This window comes from Eumetopias jubatus, unplaced genomic scaffold, assembly GCF_037043125.1.
Source record: "Eumetopias jubatus isolate StellerSeaLion01/CBP00866 unplaced genomic scaffold, mEumJub1_p1.0 scaffold_4, whole genome shotgun sequence".
Classification (NCBI taxonomy): domain Eukaryota; kingdom Metazoa; phylum Chordata; class Mammalia; order Carnivora; family Otariidae; genus Eumetopias; species Eumetopias jubatus.
Window position 1 is genome coordinate 116,966,941 of NW_028274810.1, and position 19,408 is coordinate 116,986,348.

Below are 19,408 nucleotides of genomic sequence, written 5' to 3' on the forward strand. Positions count from 1 at the left end.
AGATACAAAATGTTTTCCCCCATATTTTTAATATGCTTAAGGCCCTTACACTGACTTCCAAAGAAAATGAAGTTCAATGAAACTAATTAATATTCCATATGCGCTCTATAGTGCACCCAGCAGATGGGCAGTATTTAATAAATATCCACCTTTAAGAAAAATGAGATAATATCCAGTCATATTGTTTTCAGCCTAAAAGACCCCAAACACCAGCTTTATTAAATGCAATGTGAAGGAGCAAGATGCTCTAACAGTACGGACAGCATCTACAGTTCTCATCCCATAATTTAAAACACTTTACATAACGTCTTCATAACAACAATAAACACACTTTACATGCTATAATCACTGTATTTTAGTTCTTTCTTAAAATTACCATCAACTTCTTTTTCTATTAGGTCCATCCTGCTGGTAACTTCATTCTGCACATTCTCTATGTGTGTAAGGAGATTGAGCTGCCACTGAAGATGTGAGTCTCCTGGGTCTTCAGTGCCCTTTTTATCATTATAAATAAATACCGTATTCCTTTCAGCTGGATTCTTCTCCAAAGAACCATTGGAAAAAAACAAAATTGGGTGAAATGTAATGTCATAACGGGAAAGATACATGAAACACCTCATTACCACAATGATCAGTGAAATCCAATTGGACTCTTAGAATATTTTAAAGGAAGTGCTAGCACGTAATTAAATTATATCTGATGGTCCTTAAAAGAGCAGATATGCTTGCCATGTCTCTCCACAAAGCCTAGCATGGGGCTCCACAGCGTGGAGAGCATCCAACAAGACATGTAAAGAAATAAGTTGCTACTTATACTCTGTAATGAGAAAGCCCAGCTCATTTAGACTAACCCCCTCTATAAATGACTCTAAACTAATGACATAAGTGGAGTGAAGGCAGAAAGCAATGATGGAAAAATCATGGAATCTGACAAAGGCCAGTTTAATTAACTGCAGCCTGTAATTAACTCTTGCAGGTAAATCAGTAAGGCAAGAGAAAGATGAAAATTTTTTTAAAAACTTAAGAAGTGCAAAATGCTTTATACATACACAAAAAATCTGAATTCAGACTCACCAGAAAGAATTCATTTCATAAAAAGGATGTTAATTTGACTAAATCATTTGCCACAAATATCATGAACTACAGACTTCCCAAATTTATTTGTTTACAGTGAATTCCTCGATAAAACAGGCCCGAAAAATAAAGAACTAATTTTAAAGTGGCACTGCTAATTGAAAATCAATGAAAAATGAAACAATATTTCTTAGACAATCTTTATGAACAGGAAAAAAGTTTATAGAAATTCAACGTCCAAAGAGCTGTAAGAATTCAGCGTATCACATAATGGAATTGATACGCATAAACAAGTATGCTAAAATTTCAAAAAGAAAGACTGGAATGCCACCTTTTATCTGAAACACATACTGTATTAATATATACACACCCACACACACTTTCACATTCTCACACACAGACATCTTCATTTGGAAAAAAGTGTGGCTCATAGTTTTTGGAGGAATCTAAGTGTGCTTATAAAACTGAAACCGTGGTTGGGGCAAAAGTTCACTGAATTACTACAACTCTGAATTAGGGGATAATTCAGTGTTCAAATGGCCAGTGTTTTCTAATAGAGAAAGCAAAAACTGTCTTTACCCAACAAAGTATTTATGAACTTGGAAATATAAACATAATGTTGCTGGGAATTCAGTATGTTTTATTTCATAAAATTTTCCTATGGTCTATCATATTTTCCAAGCCAAAACAAATGAACTAGTTATACCTTTTCGGGCATTCCATCTTCTTTCACTGAGTACTGTGAACGTTTTTTATCTTTTGCGTGGAATTCTTGTTCTTCTTCAAAACTACTAACATCATCATCATCTGAGCTCCCAGGGTCTGCGAGAGCTTTGCAGTCTTGACCAAAATTTTGTGGCTTTTGGTAACTGTGCTCACTTGTTATGTAAGTTCCTTCCATTTTTAGGGGCCAACGAGGTGGTTCTTTATGGTTCTGCACATGGTATTTCTTTTCCTCTACATTAACTGTTTCTTGCACTGCTACTTTTTTCTCTACCCCAGCAATTCCTTGATCTTGGTCTTTTCGCTTCCCAGAACAAGCCCAGAGATGAAGGTCAGGATGATGTTTATTCCTTAAAGCAAAGTTGGAGAAAGAGGAATTCAGGGAAAAAAGAAAACAAGTTTAGTGCCATAATAAATTTCAGAAAGTAAAATGATACAGATAACCCCTGGTTGTCCGTGCCTTCTGTTCAGTGAGTGTGCTGACTCAGGCAGACTGATCCCCACTTCTCTGCTGAAGACCTAGACTCACCAAGACAGCCAGGCTAGAAGGAGGGCAGGGGCTCAAGACAAAAGCAGAGGTATTCTTTAGGTAACTTGCCCTAGAATTTAAACCGAAGTTTGAATTCTCACCATTTTATAGAAATAATACTCGGGTAGAAAAGCAATGATGAGAGGCCCCTAGATGGCTCAGTGTGTTAAGCATCTGCCTTGGGCTCAGGTCATGATCTCAGATTCCTGCTCAGCAGGGAGTCTATCTCTCCTTCTCCCTCAGCAAACTCCACCCCAGCTCGTGCTCTTTCTCTCTCTTAAATAAAATCTTAAAAAAAAAAAAAAAAAAAAGGCAGGGACAGGTGGCTCAGTCGTTAGGCATCTGCCTTTGGCTCGGGTCGTGATCCCAGAGTCCTGAGATCGAGCCCTACATCGGGCGCCCTGCTCCGCGGGAGGCCTGCTCCTCCCTCTCCCACTCCCCCTGCTTGTGTTTCTGCTCTCGCTCTCTGTCAAATAAATAAATAAAATCCTAAAAAAAAAAGGCAATGATAAATGTAATTATCTTGATGGTTCACATCATTTGTTAGATGCATTTCTTTTCCTACTGACTTTCACTGTATTTTTTAAAATTGTACAACACAAAAAACTTTTATATGAGCATATTTTAAAACCTTCATTCAATCAAAAAGTGATACTTGCTCATGACAAAAAAATCAGGCAATAAATGCATACAAGGTAAAAACCTCCCTACCATGGCAATCATAAAAACCTGAGGTGTAATCTTTCAGACGTTTTCTACACATATAAAATTATTTTTTAAATGGATAAGCACATATTTTCTTTTTATACAAATGGGGCCCTCAGTTTGCCTTCTTGAGAGATAACATACATGGGCATCTTGTGCCCTCAGGACACAGACGTTTCCCTTTTACTCTAGTAGCTGAACAGTACTCATATACAACAGTCTGGGTTCACCAGCCCACTTGCACCTACAGACACGTGTGCGTGTTCATGTGATCTCTGCACACGAGCGGGGATATTTCAGTCAGGTACGGAGCTGCTGGAAAATTGGTACACATTTTAAATGGGACAGGTACTGTCCAAGCAGCCTCCTAAGAGGCTGCACTGATTACGCCCTCACCCACAGTCTATGATAATGCCCTTTTATCGCCGTCCTTGCTAAACGTGTGTGATATTGCACAGCTAATTCTAGTCATTAAAATTCTGCAGTGAGTGAAACCAGAATTCTTTCATCAGAATTGATAAGAAAGGGAAATACTCAGGAGGCATAAACCTTTCAGAAAGCTCAATAATGTTTGTGAATTAATTATTTCCAGGTTAGATAAACACCCGGGGGTCAAATTAGTTTTCTTCTAATAATAACCAAGTATTGTTCTGAAATTATAAATTTTATCTTTTGGACATCTAATATCAGAAAACACTAAAATTCTTTTACAGTAAAGGCATAGCAGAAAGCTAGTTTTATAGTCTGTCCAATGGACCAAGTCCTGCTCTGTCACTGAGCTTAATCAAGTAATTCTCTATCTTTGACTACCCATCTATCAAATGAGAGGAGATCTATTTTTCAGGCTTATTTTAAGGATTAAGTGAAATCTGATACTAAAGCACTAACTTCTGGCATGAAGTAGACTTTCTTTTTAATAAGTTAGCTCCTTCCTCAAGTTTTAACATTTGCATGCCCATTTTATAAAGAAATTCATATTCAGATTTATGACATTCAACAGAAGCAAATTACATCCAATAGTCACTGAGTACTTATCCCTACACTAGGCACTGGGAACAAAATGATGAATAAGACATAAGCCCTACCTTAAAGGAACTCATGGTTCAGTAAGGGGAGATGGACATGAGACAACAAAGTGCACCGAAGTGCCAACATCAGTACATAAGGAGTTTGCCAAGAAGGGTGTGTGATCATCCCTGGTCAGGCAAGTATCACGAAAAGGCATCTGCTAAAAAGACTAGTGATAGAAGGTTGTTCTAAGTGTGAGTAAAGGCTTGTAACTATGATAAAGCAGGCTTCGCTCAGGGATTATGGTTTGGTAAAGTTGCGACATTTGGGGAAAACAACTGCGAGAGGGAAGTAATGGCAACAAAACAACAGAATATATAGCAGGGAAGGACTCAAGAGCGCATGCTGCAGAGCCGGGAATACACTGTGGGATATGAAGCTGAAAAAGAGACAAGCTCCTATTTATTTTTTAAAGATTTTATTTATATATTTGAGAGAGCGAGAGCAGGGGGGAGGGGCAAAGGGAGAAAGAGAAGCAGACTCCCCACTGAGTAGTGAGCCAGACATGGGGACTGATCCCAGGATCCTGGGATCATGACCTAAACCAAAGGTAAACACTTAACCGCCTGAGCCATCCAGGTGCCCCAAGCTCCTATTTATCTTTTACTAAAATCATACTGGCAACAATAAGAAGGATGAACTCCAAGAGTACAAGACTGGAGTCACAGAGAACTAAAAAGGGTGGCAATGGTTCACGTGAAAAGAACAGCCTGGGCTGGGACAGTATGAAGGAGACAGAAACGCACAGAACAGTGTTAAGGAATTACAGTGGATAGGTGTCTTGGCACACCAGGCTGAAGTGAAAGGTGGACAGACAAGGATAGAAAGAGGGGAAAGGGCAAGTTTCTGGCCCAGGCAAGTGAGTCAAAATGAAGACAATCTTGTGAAGAACCAGTGAATCATCCTGTTTTACATAAAATATTTTTTTAGGAGAAGAATTCTAGCCAGGGATTAGGAAGAACTGAAAACATGGGCTTCAAGAACACTCAAGACATGTTACTTAGGGAAGCTCAGGTTGGGTTTTTTGTTTGTTTTCTTAAGGGAAAAGAGTCTGGGATGACTAAAACCCATTCGGTGCACAGCAGAGGGATGGATTCTATGACCTGCTCCCTTCAGAGTCCATCTTAAGGTAATTAAAAAACACTCTATTAAATCTACTTCATCTGGACACTATTCCGGCACAAAATACCAGTTCACCAAGCAACTGTACTTAATTTTGTGCATACAGCAAGCACACGAAACAGCTGGGCAGGGACTAATATTTGTTGGAATGGCAGAGGTGGTAGTGACCTTCAACCACACTTATTCATTCCAGGACAACAGGCAGGAAGCAGCTATTCATCCAAAAAGTTTATTAATCCTGCCTATTTTTAAAAGTTATAATGTATTCAAATATCTCTTCTGCCTTCCAAACTGCTCATCTGAACCTTCAAAAGGCTGCCTGATTACTGTGAATTAAAGCGCACGCCACCCGTGACCCTGAGGCTCCTCACTTACTTCAGTATGCCGATCTTCAGCTGGAGCCCGTGCAGGACTTCCGTGACACCACAGACATCAGCAAGCAGGTGGTGTGTGGAAACTATCTTTTTGGCATTGAGATGAGAGTAATTTTCTTTTAAAAACGATAACCCACACATTCTCCCATTATCCAACCAATCCTTATCATACCGGTATTTTGCACTCCACCTCTGACCTGTAGATGAAGGTGACATTAAAAGGACAAAGGATTCCACTTATTCAGATTTCCTTCCACTGCCATCTTATTGACACTATTCAGTAAGCAAAGTGAGCTCTGGTACTAAGAACACACTCAAAAGAAGAGCAAGACGGCGTTCTGAGGAGCTGGTGTGGAGAGAGCCCCTCCAACCTCGGGGTCTCCGGCCTGCTATGGAGAACACACTCCATTAAGATGGGCTCAGGGCAGAGGACACCTGCAGAGGAACCTTGAGAGCACGGCTTTGCATTTCTGATGTGTCTGTCATCTGTCCTGTAGAAAGGCTGAGAGGGCTGGACAGAAACTAGACGGGGTACCCGTTCTCTCACAAACATTTGTTTTGAACTGGACGAAATAGAGTTCTACTTAAGCGAATAAGGACCCCTCTCCAGGATCTCACAGGGTCCTATATAATCCTACCAATGTCAATACTATGTCTATTAAATTAGTTGCTTATGTGTCTGTGACCCCTACTATGCTGAGGCAGTGGAAGGCATGCTTAGAATCAATCATCCTACCTCTTACCAGCATTTGGCAAACAGAAGGCATCTAATAAAGACTGCTGAATGAATAAACAAACGTCTATATTCATATGGGTCTGAATCATTCTCCTGCTTCCTAATGTTACTGTTTTTCTTTCTTTCTTTCTTTCTTTTTTTTTTTTAAGTTAGACAAGAGGAGGACCCGACAGGCTTTTATTTGAGAATATCTAGTTATTTTCTACCTGGGTGTAAAAAAGTGTATACAATATGCAAAACCTTGCTACTCAAAGAGCCTCTGGCATGGAGGAAGGCACTGGACAGGGAGTCAAAAGGGAGAGGTTTTCATCACAGTTCTGCCATGTCTACTATTATCCTTGTGCACAAGGCATGAAACCCTCCGTGTTCCAGTTGTCTCATTGGTAAAATAAAGGGACAGACCGTGATCATCGGAGATCCCATCTAGCTAAAATGAGCTGGATATGCAACACAGTCAGGAACTTCCTTAAAACCACATCATGAGGGGCGCCTGGGTGGCTCAGTCATTAAGCATCTGCCTTTGGCTCAGGTCATGATCCCAGGGTTCTGGGATCAAGCCCCGCACAGGGCTCCCCGATCAGCCAGAAGCCTGCTTCTCCCTCTCCCACTCCCCCTGCTTGTGTTCCTTCTCTCGCTGTGTCTCTCTCCATCAAGTATATAAATAAAATCTTAAAAAAAAACAACAACAAACAAACCAGGAGTTACATTCAGAATACAGTTCCATTCAAATAGCCACACATAAACCTATTTAGAAATCAACACACAGGGACACACTACGGGGCTAATTCTTCTCCAGGAAAAAGACATATGTAACTCTGTCCTTCCAGTAATGTAGTAGTTACATTAATGAAATGAGGCTAATGTTCTGGCCTAGGTAATTAACACGGAAAATAAAACTGTAACAAACAATGACAACTATTGTAAAATGTCAACACGGACACAGAATTTAACTGATGAAGTAACAGTATCCTACACAGCAGGTACGCTAAGGAATTGGTAACCAGATCTTCAGGGGGCCCGGCAGTCAGCATGGGGAGGAGGCTTACCAGGAGGGTCCCTGCAGACGTAGCAGATGTACTGCTCGGGGATGCTCTCCTCCAGCAGCCCCATGCACACGCTGTGCTGCCAGCAGAGGCACTCTTCACACTGCCAGAAAACACAGGAGTGCTTACAGTCACAGGTCTGCTCACTAGACATGACCACAAATCCCCTTTCAGTTAGCCGTGGCCATCTCCTGCTGCCACCCACAGCTCCACTCTTATTCCACACAACAATGCAAATGCCGATATATGATGAATTTTATATTTGAAAGAGTTGGCTACTTCAAGAACTTCCTCTTGGTGCAGCTATTAAAATGTGCCTTGATTGATTACTTAAATCACACACACACACACACACACAAAACTATTGCTCTCATTTATTTCCCACTAAATTTTAGGCCAACACATCCTTAAAATAGCTTATGAAACTGTGGACATTTAAAAAAAAAAAAAAAGACAAGTTCATAGGAATGCCTGTAGCAGTGACTTCTTAAAAGTATTACCTGTGTGGTGACCCTATAAATTTGCAGTTCCCTTTTTTGAGAAAATCTTTGAAAAGGGGGAGAAAAACATTACTCTTTCTTCATTCCTGTAACATTTCCAAATCTTCCAAATGTCATCATAAAACGTGGGTTATGCTTCTTTTTTCTTAAATATACCCTTCCTATAGGGAGAGGGGGTTCGTAACGCTTAATCCTTGCAACAATTTTTGACACTAGTGGAAACATTTATTTCCATATCTGCCTGTTTAAAGGCTACAAACAACAGGGATCCAGGCCAGTAAGAGAAGGGCTGCTAAGCTCTACCCTTCAATGTGGATGCCCGCCCACCCTAATGGCTTCGAAGAATGGATTCCAGAATTTCAGCTTGAAGACCTCAAACTCAACACTCTCGTATGGGGAGGGGGGGATCGATCCTTAGGTGAGAGAGCAGCCTACTTCATTTGAAGAGATTTTCTCATCATTACTGCTGGGATTTTAAATGTGATAAGCAAGAGACCTGTTTCCAACAGGACCATGAGTGACGAAAGAACATGGAAGCCCTGATGTACTTGCTGAGCACCTGAAATAATTATTTGCTATGACAGGGAAGACTGGTTACCTGGATCATGAAGCCGTTCTCCTCATCCATTTCACAAATACACCGCACAATCTCGTTAAGAGCATCATCTTCATCCTGAGATTCCTCAAAATTGGTTGAATCAAAGTCCTGATTGTACTCATCCCCACTGAGAAGCAAACTCTCTGTTGAAGAATCATCTAGGAATTCCACATCTGATAAGTCTAGAATATACACAAAAGTATACTCAGCATTTATTTTCCTATGTTTGTGTCATTTTTCCAGATAGAAAGGAGCTAAAGGAAGCGAATGTAAGCTATTAAGTATTTAGAAAGGAAGGCCAAACAAATGAGATTAGAGTAGGTCTCTGAACAAAGAAACAAATGATTTTTGAAGCTTAGGTAGTTATGATCGACTTTATTTACATCTTAACATCTACACTATTACGAGTAGCTTGGAAAGTATCCCTTAGTCTTGGTGCTTATCGACGTTATGGCTAAGGTTGATAATAATTCAAATTTGCATAGTTTTCAAATGCTTTCACAAATGTTAGTCCTTTTCATCCTCCCCAGAATCAGGGGTCGTAAAAAGAACGGGTTTTGTTCTTTGTACCACAGTCAAGGCACTTCAGCGAAAGGAAGGAGATTGCCTGGAGTCTAATATCAGTATTACTATTCTTAACGGTGTCAGTATCTACAACCACCAGTGCACTTACTATGCAACAGGTACTATACTAAGCACTTCAAATAGAAGACCTATTATTTGCTCGAGTAGTGCGGCCAGCTAATGGTAAAGCTGACTGCATAGCAGGACTACCTGACTCCAGAGCCTATGTTCTCAATGATGTCACCACTATTCCTTAAATTGACATCAGAAAGTTCCCTAAGGAATTTACAAATTTTCAAAATTTCACTTTGATTAAAATCTTCTAAAAATAAGTATATTCTAGAAATTAGATCGTATGGATGACCACTACATATACATCAACTTAAATGCCAAGTTTTAGGTTTGTATTTGTACTAGTGTTGATGTCAAAGGCGACAATTTAGCCCAGGCCATTGAGAAAAAAAAAAAATCAAGGCATACACAAGGAAAAATTTATTTACGACAAATGACAGGACACTAAAGTTCAGCAGGAGTGTGGACAGAGGAAGGCGGGAGCCACATGGTCAAAGACCTGCCAGCTTCTGTGAGGCACTTGGAGGCCAATCCACGGAGCACCTGAGCAACAGAGGCGGCTCCTTCTCCCTTAGCCTCTAGCCACAGTCTGTGCCACCCCTTCACCTGCTCCTTACTCACCTCCCCTGTAGAGTATCAACAAGCCGAGGCAGGAAGGGCTCTGTACTACTGAATGCTCCACAGCCAGTGCTTAGAATGAAGCCTGCTATACATAGTAAGCCGCTCCAGAATGCTTCTGGAGGAGCCAAGGAGGGAGTCCATAGCCAGAGAAAATTCTCTTTTCAGACGATCAGACCAGAAAGATGGCCAAATGCAAACTAAAAAAATTTATGCTGTTTATATTTTAAATATTTCAAGACTTAATGCTTCTTCTACTAGCTTCTAATCTGATTTTTTTCCTGTTTTTGAATGTTTTATTTTTGACTTATGAAAGGTTAATGTTTTACAGGAAAATAAACATTTTCTTTTCTTTAGGGTCTTAGGACATCTTGGAGAAAGTGAGGTCAGTAGAAATGGTATTAGAGAAATACAGGAAATTTTCAAGGTGTAAACAATTAGCCATTATAAAATCCTTCTAATAATAATATGAGTAGTCTTGAGAACCTAGAGGGGAAATTTCATTCATTCATCTTAAATCCAAAATCAGTATTTTCTCTTGGGCCTTTGGGAATGCAAGTTCATGTTTCAAAATGGCACACTAGAACACGAATAAACAGTTTCAAACATTGCTGCAGCATTTATGTGGCGTTATATGGATGGTAATCATAACAGAATTAATAAACTTAAAACTATTATCATTAAAGGAATCAGTGTGTGTCTCACATATGCTTTCATGGCCAAAATAACCAGGTTTTAAGGTGTTAGAATGCAAATTTAACATATTGGCCAGAAAACCTAGTTTGAATAACTAATTCCCAAGCATCATATAAATGCTTGGCTGAATTCTAGGGGCTGAGTAAATGGGTCCATAGGTTCAAAGTTAAAAAGAAAAGAAAAGTTCCCTCTCCTACCAAAAAACCACATGGACAACAGCTCCAACTGAGTGGCCACAGGAACACCATTCTCTTCCAACTGTTATCCCTTGAACTACCTTGCTATTTTCCCACATTCTCTAAGTGTGGATTCTAAAACAGCATCATGTGCAAACTCATTAGGCATCAGGCATTCTGAGGATGAGGCCCAGAAAGGTGTTTTAACAAGCTTTCCAGGTGGTTCTGATGCATGCTAACACTTGAGAACCTCTGGCCGAAGACCTGCGCCCTGTATCAACACCTGCCCTTTCTCCCAGCTCAGGGCTCAGTCACACACGGGGCAGGACGGGGGGCACCCCCCCGTGACATCCCTGCCACCCCCTCTCACACATCTAGTTCCAACAGCACTGCCAGCCAGATATCCCCTCCGTTCTCCAGCACTCTGTGTCAAGTGATGACTTTCCAACCTCACTGCCTCCACCAGGAAGGTCCTGACGTGATTGTCAACCCAAAGAATCACTCAGAAATTCCATCTACCCTCCTGGAAATCTCATTCGGGCTCTGCAGCACCTCTGGATTGGTCATTTCAAAGCATCACAGAGACAGTTGTCACGGACACCTGGGGTGAAGAGCCACTGACCCAAAAGGGAACACAGGACCTGTGCTTGTTAGAAGAGGAATTTTTTCCTCCCTCCCCTCAATGTTTGAAAATGATAAATCTCAAAAGTGCCATGTGCTTATTTTAGGAGAAAGGGAAGACGACGCTTTTCCCCACAGTAGGCTAGACAGGAGTTGGGCTTGTTAGAATGCAAGTGGTAACCGTGAAAATGAAAACACATCACCTAGGACCTACCACGTCGGGCCCTCAGAAGAAAGAAGGCCGGAAGTGAGCTCAGCCGTCAGTATCCCTGGGGTTTTACGTAAGATGAAGACCCCGTCCCTTATTCTAGTCTCCAGCCACTAACATCAGGGTCTGCGTGGGGAGAGTCTCCCCCCACTGCTGAAAGCCCCGGAAGGTGAGCATGCTCAACCCCGCAGCCGCCAGGATGGCCGGCAGGGCAACCTGACAGATTCCGAATCCGCCCGTAAAACACCCATAATCATCAGTACATAGGAGACACTAGAAGCTTCCTCACCATCTGTCCTACAGTTAATGATAAAAGCCAATTTTACTTTATAGAAGTTAAAGTAGCTCAACTATCTACTGCTGAGATGTTCATATTAGTTTACGGGATAACTTCTTAAATGGTGTAAACAGATAAGCCCTCACTGAAGGATGTTTCCAGCTCAGTTCCCCATATAAGAATCTTAAGACTTGTTTAAGCATTACATGATTACACATACTTTCACCACTAAGATCAACTGACAAAATTGCCCTTGGGTATTGATATGTTGTATTTTTCTCCGTGAACATGCTTCGCAGAGCCAGAGAATTCCCAGAAGATCGAGTTAGTGGAGAAGAGCACCTTTCCAGAAATTCTAGAGAACTGTCTTCATAGTCTGAATAGTCTGTAACATAAGATACATAAAGAAATATTAATAAAGTGTCAGATCATCAGGAAGAGTCACTATAAAAACTAACAAGAAAGTTACATTTTACAAGACATAAAATAACCATGCCCCCCTTCCCTTACCCACAAACAGCTAGCTAGATGGCGGTGTATCTGATAAAGTGGGCTGGGCAAGAACACCTGGGGAACTGTACCCCAACAGTACACACATACCACCAGGGAGCACCATGTTCTAGCTGGTACCAAAAACTCTTGTTAGCCAGTCCAGACGTGAAAAAGGATTATTTCTACAGTTTCTCTCCATTATAATCACAGCTATGTTTACAGTAAGATGTGCAAGATGGAAATTAACTTTGTTTTTGCAATTTGTAAAGAAGTGCTCATAATGTGTCGCATGTCAATCATTACACTGATAATTCAATTAATACATTTTTCAGCAAAAAACATCTGAATGAAATTAATTGGTCCTCCTGAAAACAAATTAATCCAAGTCCTGTCTTCCTCAGCTTAGCATGCATGAGTCCTGCAGACGGAGGACAGGGAGGAGCCACCTGCAGCTTCCAGGAGAGCAGGGTGTGATGACAGGGACAGACAGGAGAGGGCAGGATTCGGGGCCCTGGGAAGGCTCTGAGGCAGAGGAGAGCCTGGTACATCTGACAATCTGAGACCGTGGCTACAGCACAGTGAGGGAGAGAGAGAAGAAACAAGGCTAGAGGGGCAGGAGCGGGTCCGGTTAAACACGTTCTCATTTTCAAGTTTTATCCTAAATGCGGCAAAAAGAGCGTGACACAAGTCTGACTCCGGTTTTCAAAGCCTACTGAAGCTATGGAATGAGGAAGGGGGCAGGGAGCTGCAGGCAGGAGGCGCCAAGGCCTGGCCTGGGAGGAAGGCAGCTGGCCTGAAGGCTGACAGGCAGAGAGGCAGTGACCTGCAGATCTGAAGACTGCAGAGGCGGGGCTGGCCTGGCGTCAGCAAGGCGGTTTCCAGGCTTCTGCTTGAACTACCAAGAGGCTGAAAGAGCGGCTCTGAGATGGAGCTGAAGAGTAAGAGGGAGGAGAAACCAGAGAAGGAATGCAGGTCTGGAGGAGGTTGATTATTTTATTTAAAGATTTTATTTATTTTAGAAAGAAAGAGAGAGCCCAGGGCGGGGGGGAGGCACAGAGAAGTTGGGAGAGGAAGAGGGAGAGTCCCTGCTGAGCTCGGGGCCCCACTCAGGGCTCAGTCCCAGGACCTTGAGATCATGACCTGATCCGAAACCAACAGTAGGACACTCAACAGACTGAGCTACCCAGGCACCCCCAGAGGAAGGCTTTTTAAAGATGGGCGATCCTACAGTTCGTCTACAAAAAATCTAAAAATGAGGGGAGGCAGGGTGACAAGTGTCAGGATTTTAAGAACAGAAAGACAACTGCCTCCATTATCATAGAGGCAAAGCAGGAGATGATGGATATACATAGCTAAGCACATAGTTGTGGAAAGATGAGCAAGCTCTCATCTGGTGGCTTCTATTTCCTCAACTGAGTATGAGGCAAAGGATATCTGAGGCAAGTTAGGGAATAGAAAGAGGCGGAAAAGACTGGAAGAGGTGCAGGAAAGGTCAAGAGTAGGAAAGTAAGTTTCCAGGAGAAGAGCAATACCAATGCTGGTGTGCAGTGAGTATCCATCTAAAGTCGGTGGTTGTGGTGGACAAAACAATGGTCCCCAACGACGTCCACATCCTAATCCTCAGAACCTGTGACTGTGTTAGGTTCTGTAGCAAAGGGGAATTAAGGCTGCAAATCTGCTGACCTCAAAATTATCCTGGATTATATGGGTGGGCCCAATGTAATCACAAGAGTCCCTAAAGGTGCAAGAGAAAGAAGAGTCAGCATTGGAGTGACGTGAAGTGAGAAAGACTTGAGTGGCCACTGTTGGCTTTGAAGATGGTGAGGGGGACATGTGCCAAGACACGCAGAAGCCTCTAGAAACTGGGAAAGGCAAGAAAATGGATTCTCCCCTAGAGCCTCCCGAAAGGAGTCCAGTCCTGCTGACACCATCATTTCAGCCCACCGAGACCCGTGTTGGACTTGTGACCTTCAGAACTTGAAGATAATAAATTTAGGTTGTTTTAAGTCTCTGATATGTAGTATTCTGTGACGGCAGCAACTGGACACTACCACAGCACTCACCACTGAATACTACAGCACAGCCGCATCTCCTGGGTGCCCCCTGTGTGCTAAACATGATTCTAAGTGCTCTAATCCTCACAGTTAATAAGGAAGCTACAACTGCTAGTGCCATTTTACAAGTGGAAGAACAGAGACAGAAAAGGTTAAACTGCCCAAGAAGACATAGCTATCTTTACAAAGCCAGCCTTCAAACCCAGACAGCCCGACTACAGAGCCTTCCTCTTAACCAAAATGCGTTACCAGTGGATTTCAACGCAAACTGGAAAGCTTGTTAAAGCAGATTCCTGGGCCTCACCACCAGCAGGTCAGGAGTGGGGACCCTCCCGGATGCTGCGGACGGTATGAGAGCGCAGAGCGATCCTGGAGTAGCACGGGGCTACTGTGCCTCTCCTGGCCCCAGTCTCTACACAGCTTGCCCCATACCCTGTTACTTGGGCACAGGGTGGAAAGGGCAGCTGCTGAATGCTAGCTAGCACTGTGTTAAGTAATTACAACGAATACCTGATTGAATCCTAAAAATAAAGCTACATAGCACAAACTATTATTACCATTTTATACGTGAGGAAACTGACATTTACACAATTTAAATAACTCACCAAAGGGCACCCAAGCTATAAGCTTTGCAGTGACGATTTGAACCCAACGCTCAGCTTTGAAAACTGCCCTTTTATCGATGACATGCTATATCGCCCTCTTAGCAAAGTAAATGCACAAGTACAGCCTGAGTGTAAGAATAATGGTGGAAGTCTCAATTTAGCGTTACAAATAAAACAGGCTGCTATATAAGCTCTCTACGGGGTATCAGCAGCAGAAAAGAACTCGGCACTCTGCACCACACCTGCATTCCCCATGCCAGTCCCTGGGGCTAGTGGGAATAAAGGTCTGCTGCCGGCTTCAGGGTTAGATCAATTGTAATCTGCCACGTAAAGCCCCTTCCTTGATCACTCCAGCTTCTCTACACCACAGACAGAACTTAGTTTGTATCACCGTTACCTTCCCAGTAGATATTTGCGCGTGTTTATCACTCTTACGATATGTTGATAAGGCTTGCCTACAGCTCCTGGAAGGGAGTGTCTGTTTTCACAGCACAATGCTCTAGATTCTCCTTGCATTTCTCATTCTAGTTCTTTTAAGTCTCTGTATGCCTTCGTTTTATTAATATTTACAGACACAGGAAAGACAAAGAGATGACGTGACTGGCTCAAAGGGACAAAGGGAAAAACTGGCAAAGATGTCACTCAAATCCCAACATGGCCATTTCTCATATGGACAACTGTCAGAACTTACTATGCCAGTAGAGACAAGTAAAACCTGCTAGAGGGAAGAATGCACAATCTAGCAAACACTCTCTAAGGCCCAGGAAGTAACAGAACGGAGCATGATGGTTCAAGCTACAATTAAGACTGCAGCCAGACTGCCCAGCTTTGAATCTGCTTTTCACCACTCAATAGCCGTGTGAGCTTGGACAACTCTATTTGTTTCCATTCATGGTTTCTAAAATGGGTATAAGAGGCTCCACTGTAAAACATTAGTTAATGTGAAGATTAAATAAACCACTGTATATAAAATGCCTACAGCACGTTTGGTACATAATAAGCACCAGCAGGATATCCAAAATAAGTGTTAAGAAAGAATTTTTAAAACTCCCTGGTGGTAGTAAGTGTAGAATAAAATGCATATTATATTAGGAACCTCAAGTAGGAATAATGTGAATGTTTTAAAATTAAGACATCTTTGAAATTTTAAAGTTATTTAAAACCCCCTATTTCCAGCTTAAAGACCCCTCTTCTATTTTAATCTGGAGAAGTGTCACTTCCAAGATGAATGTAAATAACCCAGAATAAATTCTCAAATGTAATAATTAATTGCAAAGATGCCTGTGATTACCGAACTCCACACCTGCTGTGTATAAAAAGCAATGCTTCTGTGCATCTTTAAGTATTTGCTAGGATTCTGTTTACAAAGTTAAGATTTTCATTTATAGGTCTGATTTTAAAATGTAAACAAGATATAAAACTCTTTTCATTCATAAAATAAAAATATATTAACATGTTTTAAAGGGTTAATGGCTCTTTAAAAGTAGGGGCAGCGTAACTCGGAACACAACTCTGAGGGGCCAATTTTCTCAGTAACTTTTTCTCTCAGTCTTACTAATCCGGATGGCCCTCTTTCTTCCAAGTTGCCAACCACCGCCTCCTGTATTCTCAATGCTCTCTTACTGTGCCACCAAGGGTGGCCTGCTCCTCATCTGTTCTTGGTCAGCCCCTCCCTGTTACCTTCCCTCCGCTTGCAGGGGAGCTTAGCACACTCCGATTTGGTGTCTGCTGGTGAGTCCTGGAGCAGACCTGTGTGCTGCCGCAGCGGAAAGGAACCTGAACAGCCCGCCCTTCCTGCCCTGAGTCCTGGCCGGCCCCGCTGCGGTACCCGAGTCCACCAAACCCCCTCAAGCCTCTGGTCACTCGGGAGTTCACCTGGCAGTTTTACCTGTGGTTTGAAGCTTCTCAAATCTGCATGATGATACACCCTCACAGGAGGGTATTCACAAATCAAATGCATTTGTGATTAATGGTTTTTGTTCACAATGCTCCAGAATTTCCTGACTTTAGGTTCTCTGGAGTCTGGGCCCCATGGGGCTGTGTGTGAAGGAACAGGGTGAGGGGAGAACGGACAAGGGGCAATGCAAGCACACGAGTGCACAGGTATGTTCAAGATATTCTCTGGAAAGTAGTTTCAAGCTTTTCAATCCTCTGTTTGACCCTACGTCAAACGTACGCTGGCAGCTTTAGAGAGAGAGAAAATGCAGAAACAATGAGAGAGGATTTGGGGCCTAGTGAGAGAGTTAAAAATCTGAAGAATTTACCATCAATTACTGACTCTGAAATTACCCAGTTGACTTTAGTTTTTAAAACTCGTTTTTAAAACAGCAAATCTTTGCCTCTTATTACCATCTGTTTTAAAGTCTACTTTGTGATAGAAATAAGGCTACTTCAGCTTTTTTCTGGTTTCCATTTGCATGGAAGATCTTCACCTTCTGGGACACCTATAATGTGAAAGTTAGTCCATTTGGTGTTGTCCCATCAGGCCCTTATCTATCCTTTCTTTTCATTCTGTTTTCTTTTTTGTTCCTCTGACTGGGTGAGTTCGGCTGCCTTGTCTTTGGAGTTCACGGATCCTTTCTTCTGCTTCATCTAGTTGCCACTGAACCCCTCTCTAGTGTAATTCTCTAATTCAGTCTAGTCAAATTTTCAACCTTTTCCTTTACAATTAACACTTTTTGTTTAGAAATCCTTCCCTGCCCCAAGATCATAAAGATGTTTTCCTATACTGTCTTCCAAAGTTTTACAGTTTTTGTCTTTCACACATTTCATCATTAATCAACCTGGAATTGATGGCTGCATATGGTGTAAAGTAGGAATCCTACTTTCATTTTTTTCTTCACCATGTGGATTATAAATTTCTTATACCATTGACTGAAAGGTTTATCCTTTATCCGCTAATCTAAGAATGCCAGCTGTGTGTAAACCGAGTTCTGATATATGTATATGCTCTGGACTCTCCTATCCTTAAAACTTCTATTCTTCCAAACGCCTCACTGCCTTAAACTATAGTTGAATAGTAATTTTTCTCTTTATTCTTTAAGATGGACTGTATTATTTTTGGCTTCTTACTCTTTCACTGTAAGTTGTAGAATCAGTACTGAATCTAGAGATGTATTTAGCATGAAGTGGCATCTTTTCAATATTCAATCTACTAACCAGTGAACATGAATTGTCTCCCATGCTCTAGTCCTTCTTTGTTTCTAAGAAAGGTTTTATAATCAGCTAGTCATAATGTTTTTTTCTAAATGTAAGGAAAAATGGATGTATCAAATGATTTTTGTACATATATACGGATAGTAATGTTTATTGTCCTTCATCTGTTACTGTGGTGAGTTTCACTGATTTTTTCAAGTAATTTTTTTTTTTTTAATTAAAAAATCTCTACCCTCAATGTGGGGCTCAAACTCACAACCCCAAGATCAAGAATCGCCTGCTCTCCAGACTGAGCCACCCAGGGGCCCCTGATTTTCTAACGTCAAACCAACTTTGCATTCCAACCCTCTGTGGTCCTATGTTTTAAAGCATCACTGGATTTAATTCTGTAACACTTATTTATGGGTTCTGTATCTATGTCCATAAATGAGAAAAGCCTATGACTGTCCTTTCCCATACTGTTCTCTTCTGATTTTGAGCAAAGTTATTTAAATAATCTAAAATGAATCTGGAGTTGCATTAGTTTCCTAGGGCTGCTCCAACAAATCACCACAAATCTGGTGGATTAAAACAACAGAAGTTTATTTTCCCATAGTTCTGAAGGCAAAAAGTCCAAAATTAGGTGTCAACAGGCCGAGTCTCAAGGGGCAAATCCTTCCTTGCCTCTTGCAGTGGCTGGTGGCTTGAGAGCCTTGGCTTGCAATGCAGCACTCGAATCATGGCCAGGGCCCCCACATGGCATTCTCCCCTGTGGGCTCCAAATCACCCTCTCCCTCCCAAGATACTAGCCGTTGGCCTTAGGGTCCACTTTACTCCCAGATGATCTCATTTTTAATCACATCGGCAAAGATCCCATTTCTAAATGGGATCTAAATTCACAGGTACAAGGGTTGGAAGTTGGACATGTATTTTTGAGGGACATCATCCTTCCCACTGCAGGAGTGTTCGCTCTTTTTCTAAATTCTGAAATGATTTAAGTTTGGCATAATCTACTCCGTCAGTGTTTGGTAAAACTTGGCCGCAGAAACTTTTGGGGGCAGGACTTTTCTTTGTGACAAGATTTTAAAATACTAATTAAATTTCCTTCCAGGTTTGAAGAGTATTCAGGTTTGTACCTTCTTCCTGAGTGAGTCTGGTGTCTGGCAAATGTCCGTATGTTCATCTAACCTCTCAAGATCAGTGGCATAAAGTTGTTTATATTTTTCTTCTTTTTATATATGGAACGTCTCTAGTCATATTCTCTTTAGTTCCTAATACTATTTGTGCATTTTGTCTTTTTTCCTTAACCAGTGTTCCCAGACATTTGATTTTATTAGTTTTCTAAAAAAATTAATTTTGGCATTTTTTATTTCTTTCTAGTATATTTTTTTGTTCACTAATTTCTACTCATACGTTTA

General features: G+C 41.6%; 1 protein-coding gene across 11 annotated transcripts in view; it reads right to left on the minus strand.

Annotated features, from left to right (window-relative positions):
- PHF20L1 (PHD finger protein 20 like 1) overlaps positions 1-19,408 on the minus strand; it is a 73,167-nt gene that overhangs the window by 3,062 nt on the left and 50,697 nt on the right. For 6 of the 11 annotated variants that reach the window (XM_028105554.2, XM_088022750.1, XM_028105560.2 and 3 more), the window contains 6 exons: positions 11,925-12,089; positions 8,473-8,654; positions 7,378-7,477; positions 5,597-5,792; positions 1,781-2,147; positions 377-542 (listed from right to left, as the gene is read on the minus strand). In XM_028105554.2, coding sequence (XP_027961355.1) covers positions 377-542; positions 1,781-2,147; positions 5,597-5,792; positions 7,378-7,477; positions 8,473-8,654; positions 11,925-12,089 — 1,176 coding nt within the window. The remainder of the gene's footprint in view (positions 1-376; positions 543-1,780; positions 2,148-5,596; positions 5,793-7,377; positions 7,478-8,472; positions 8,655-11,924; positions 12,090-19,408) is intronic. The other 5 variants (XM_028105561.2, XM_028105559.2, XM_028105558.2 and 2 more) reach the window with 1 other exon arrangement.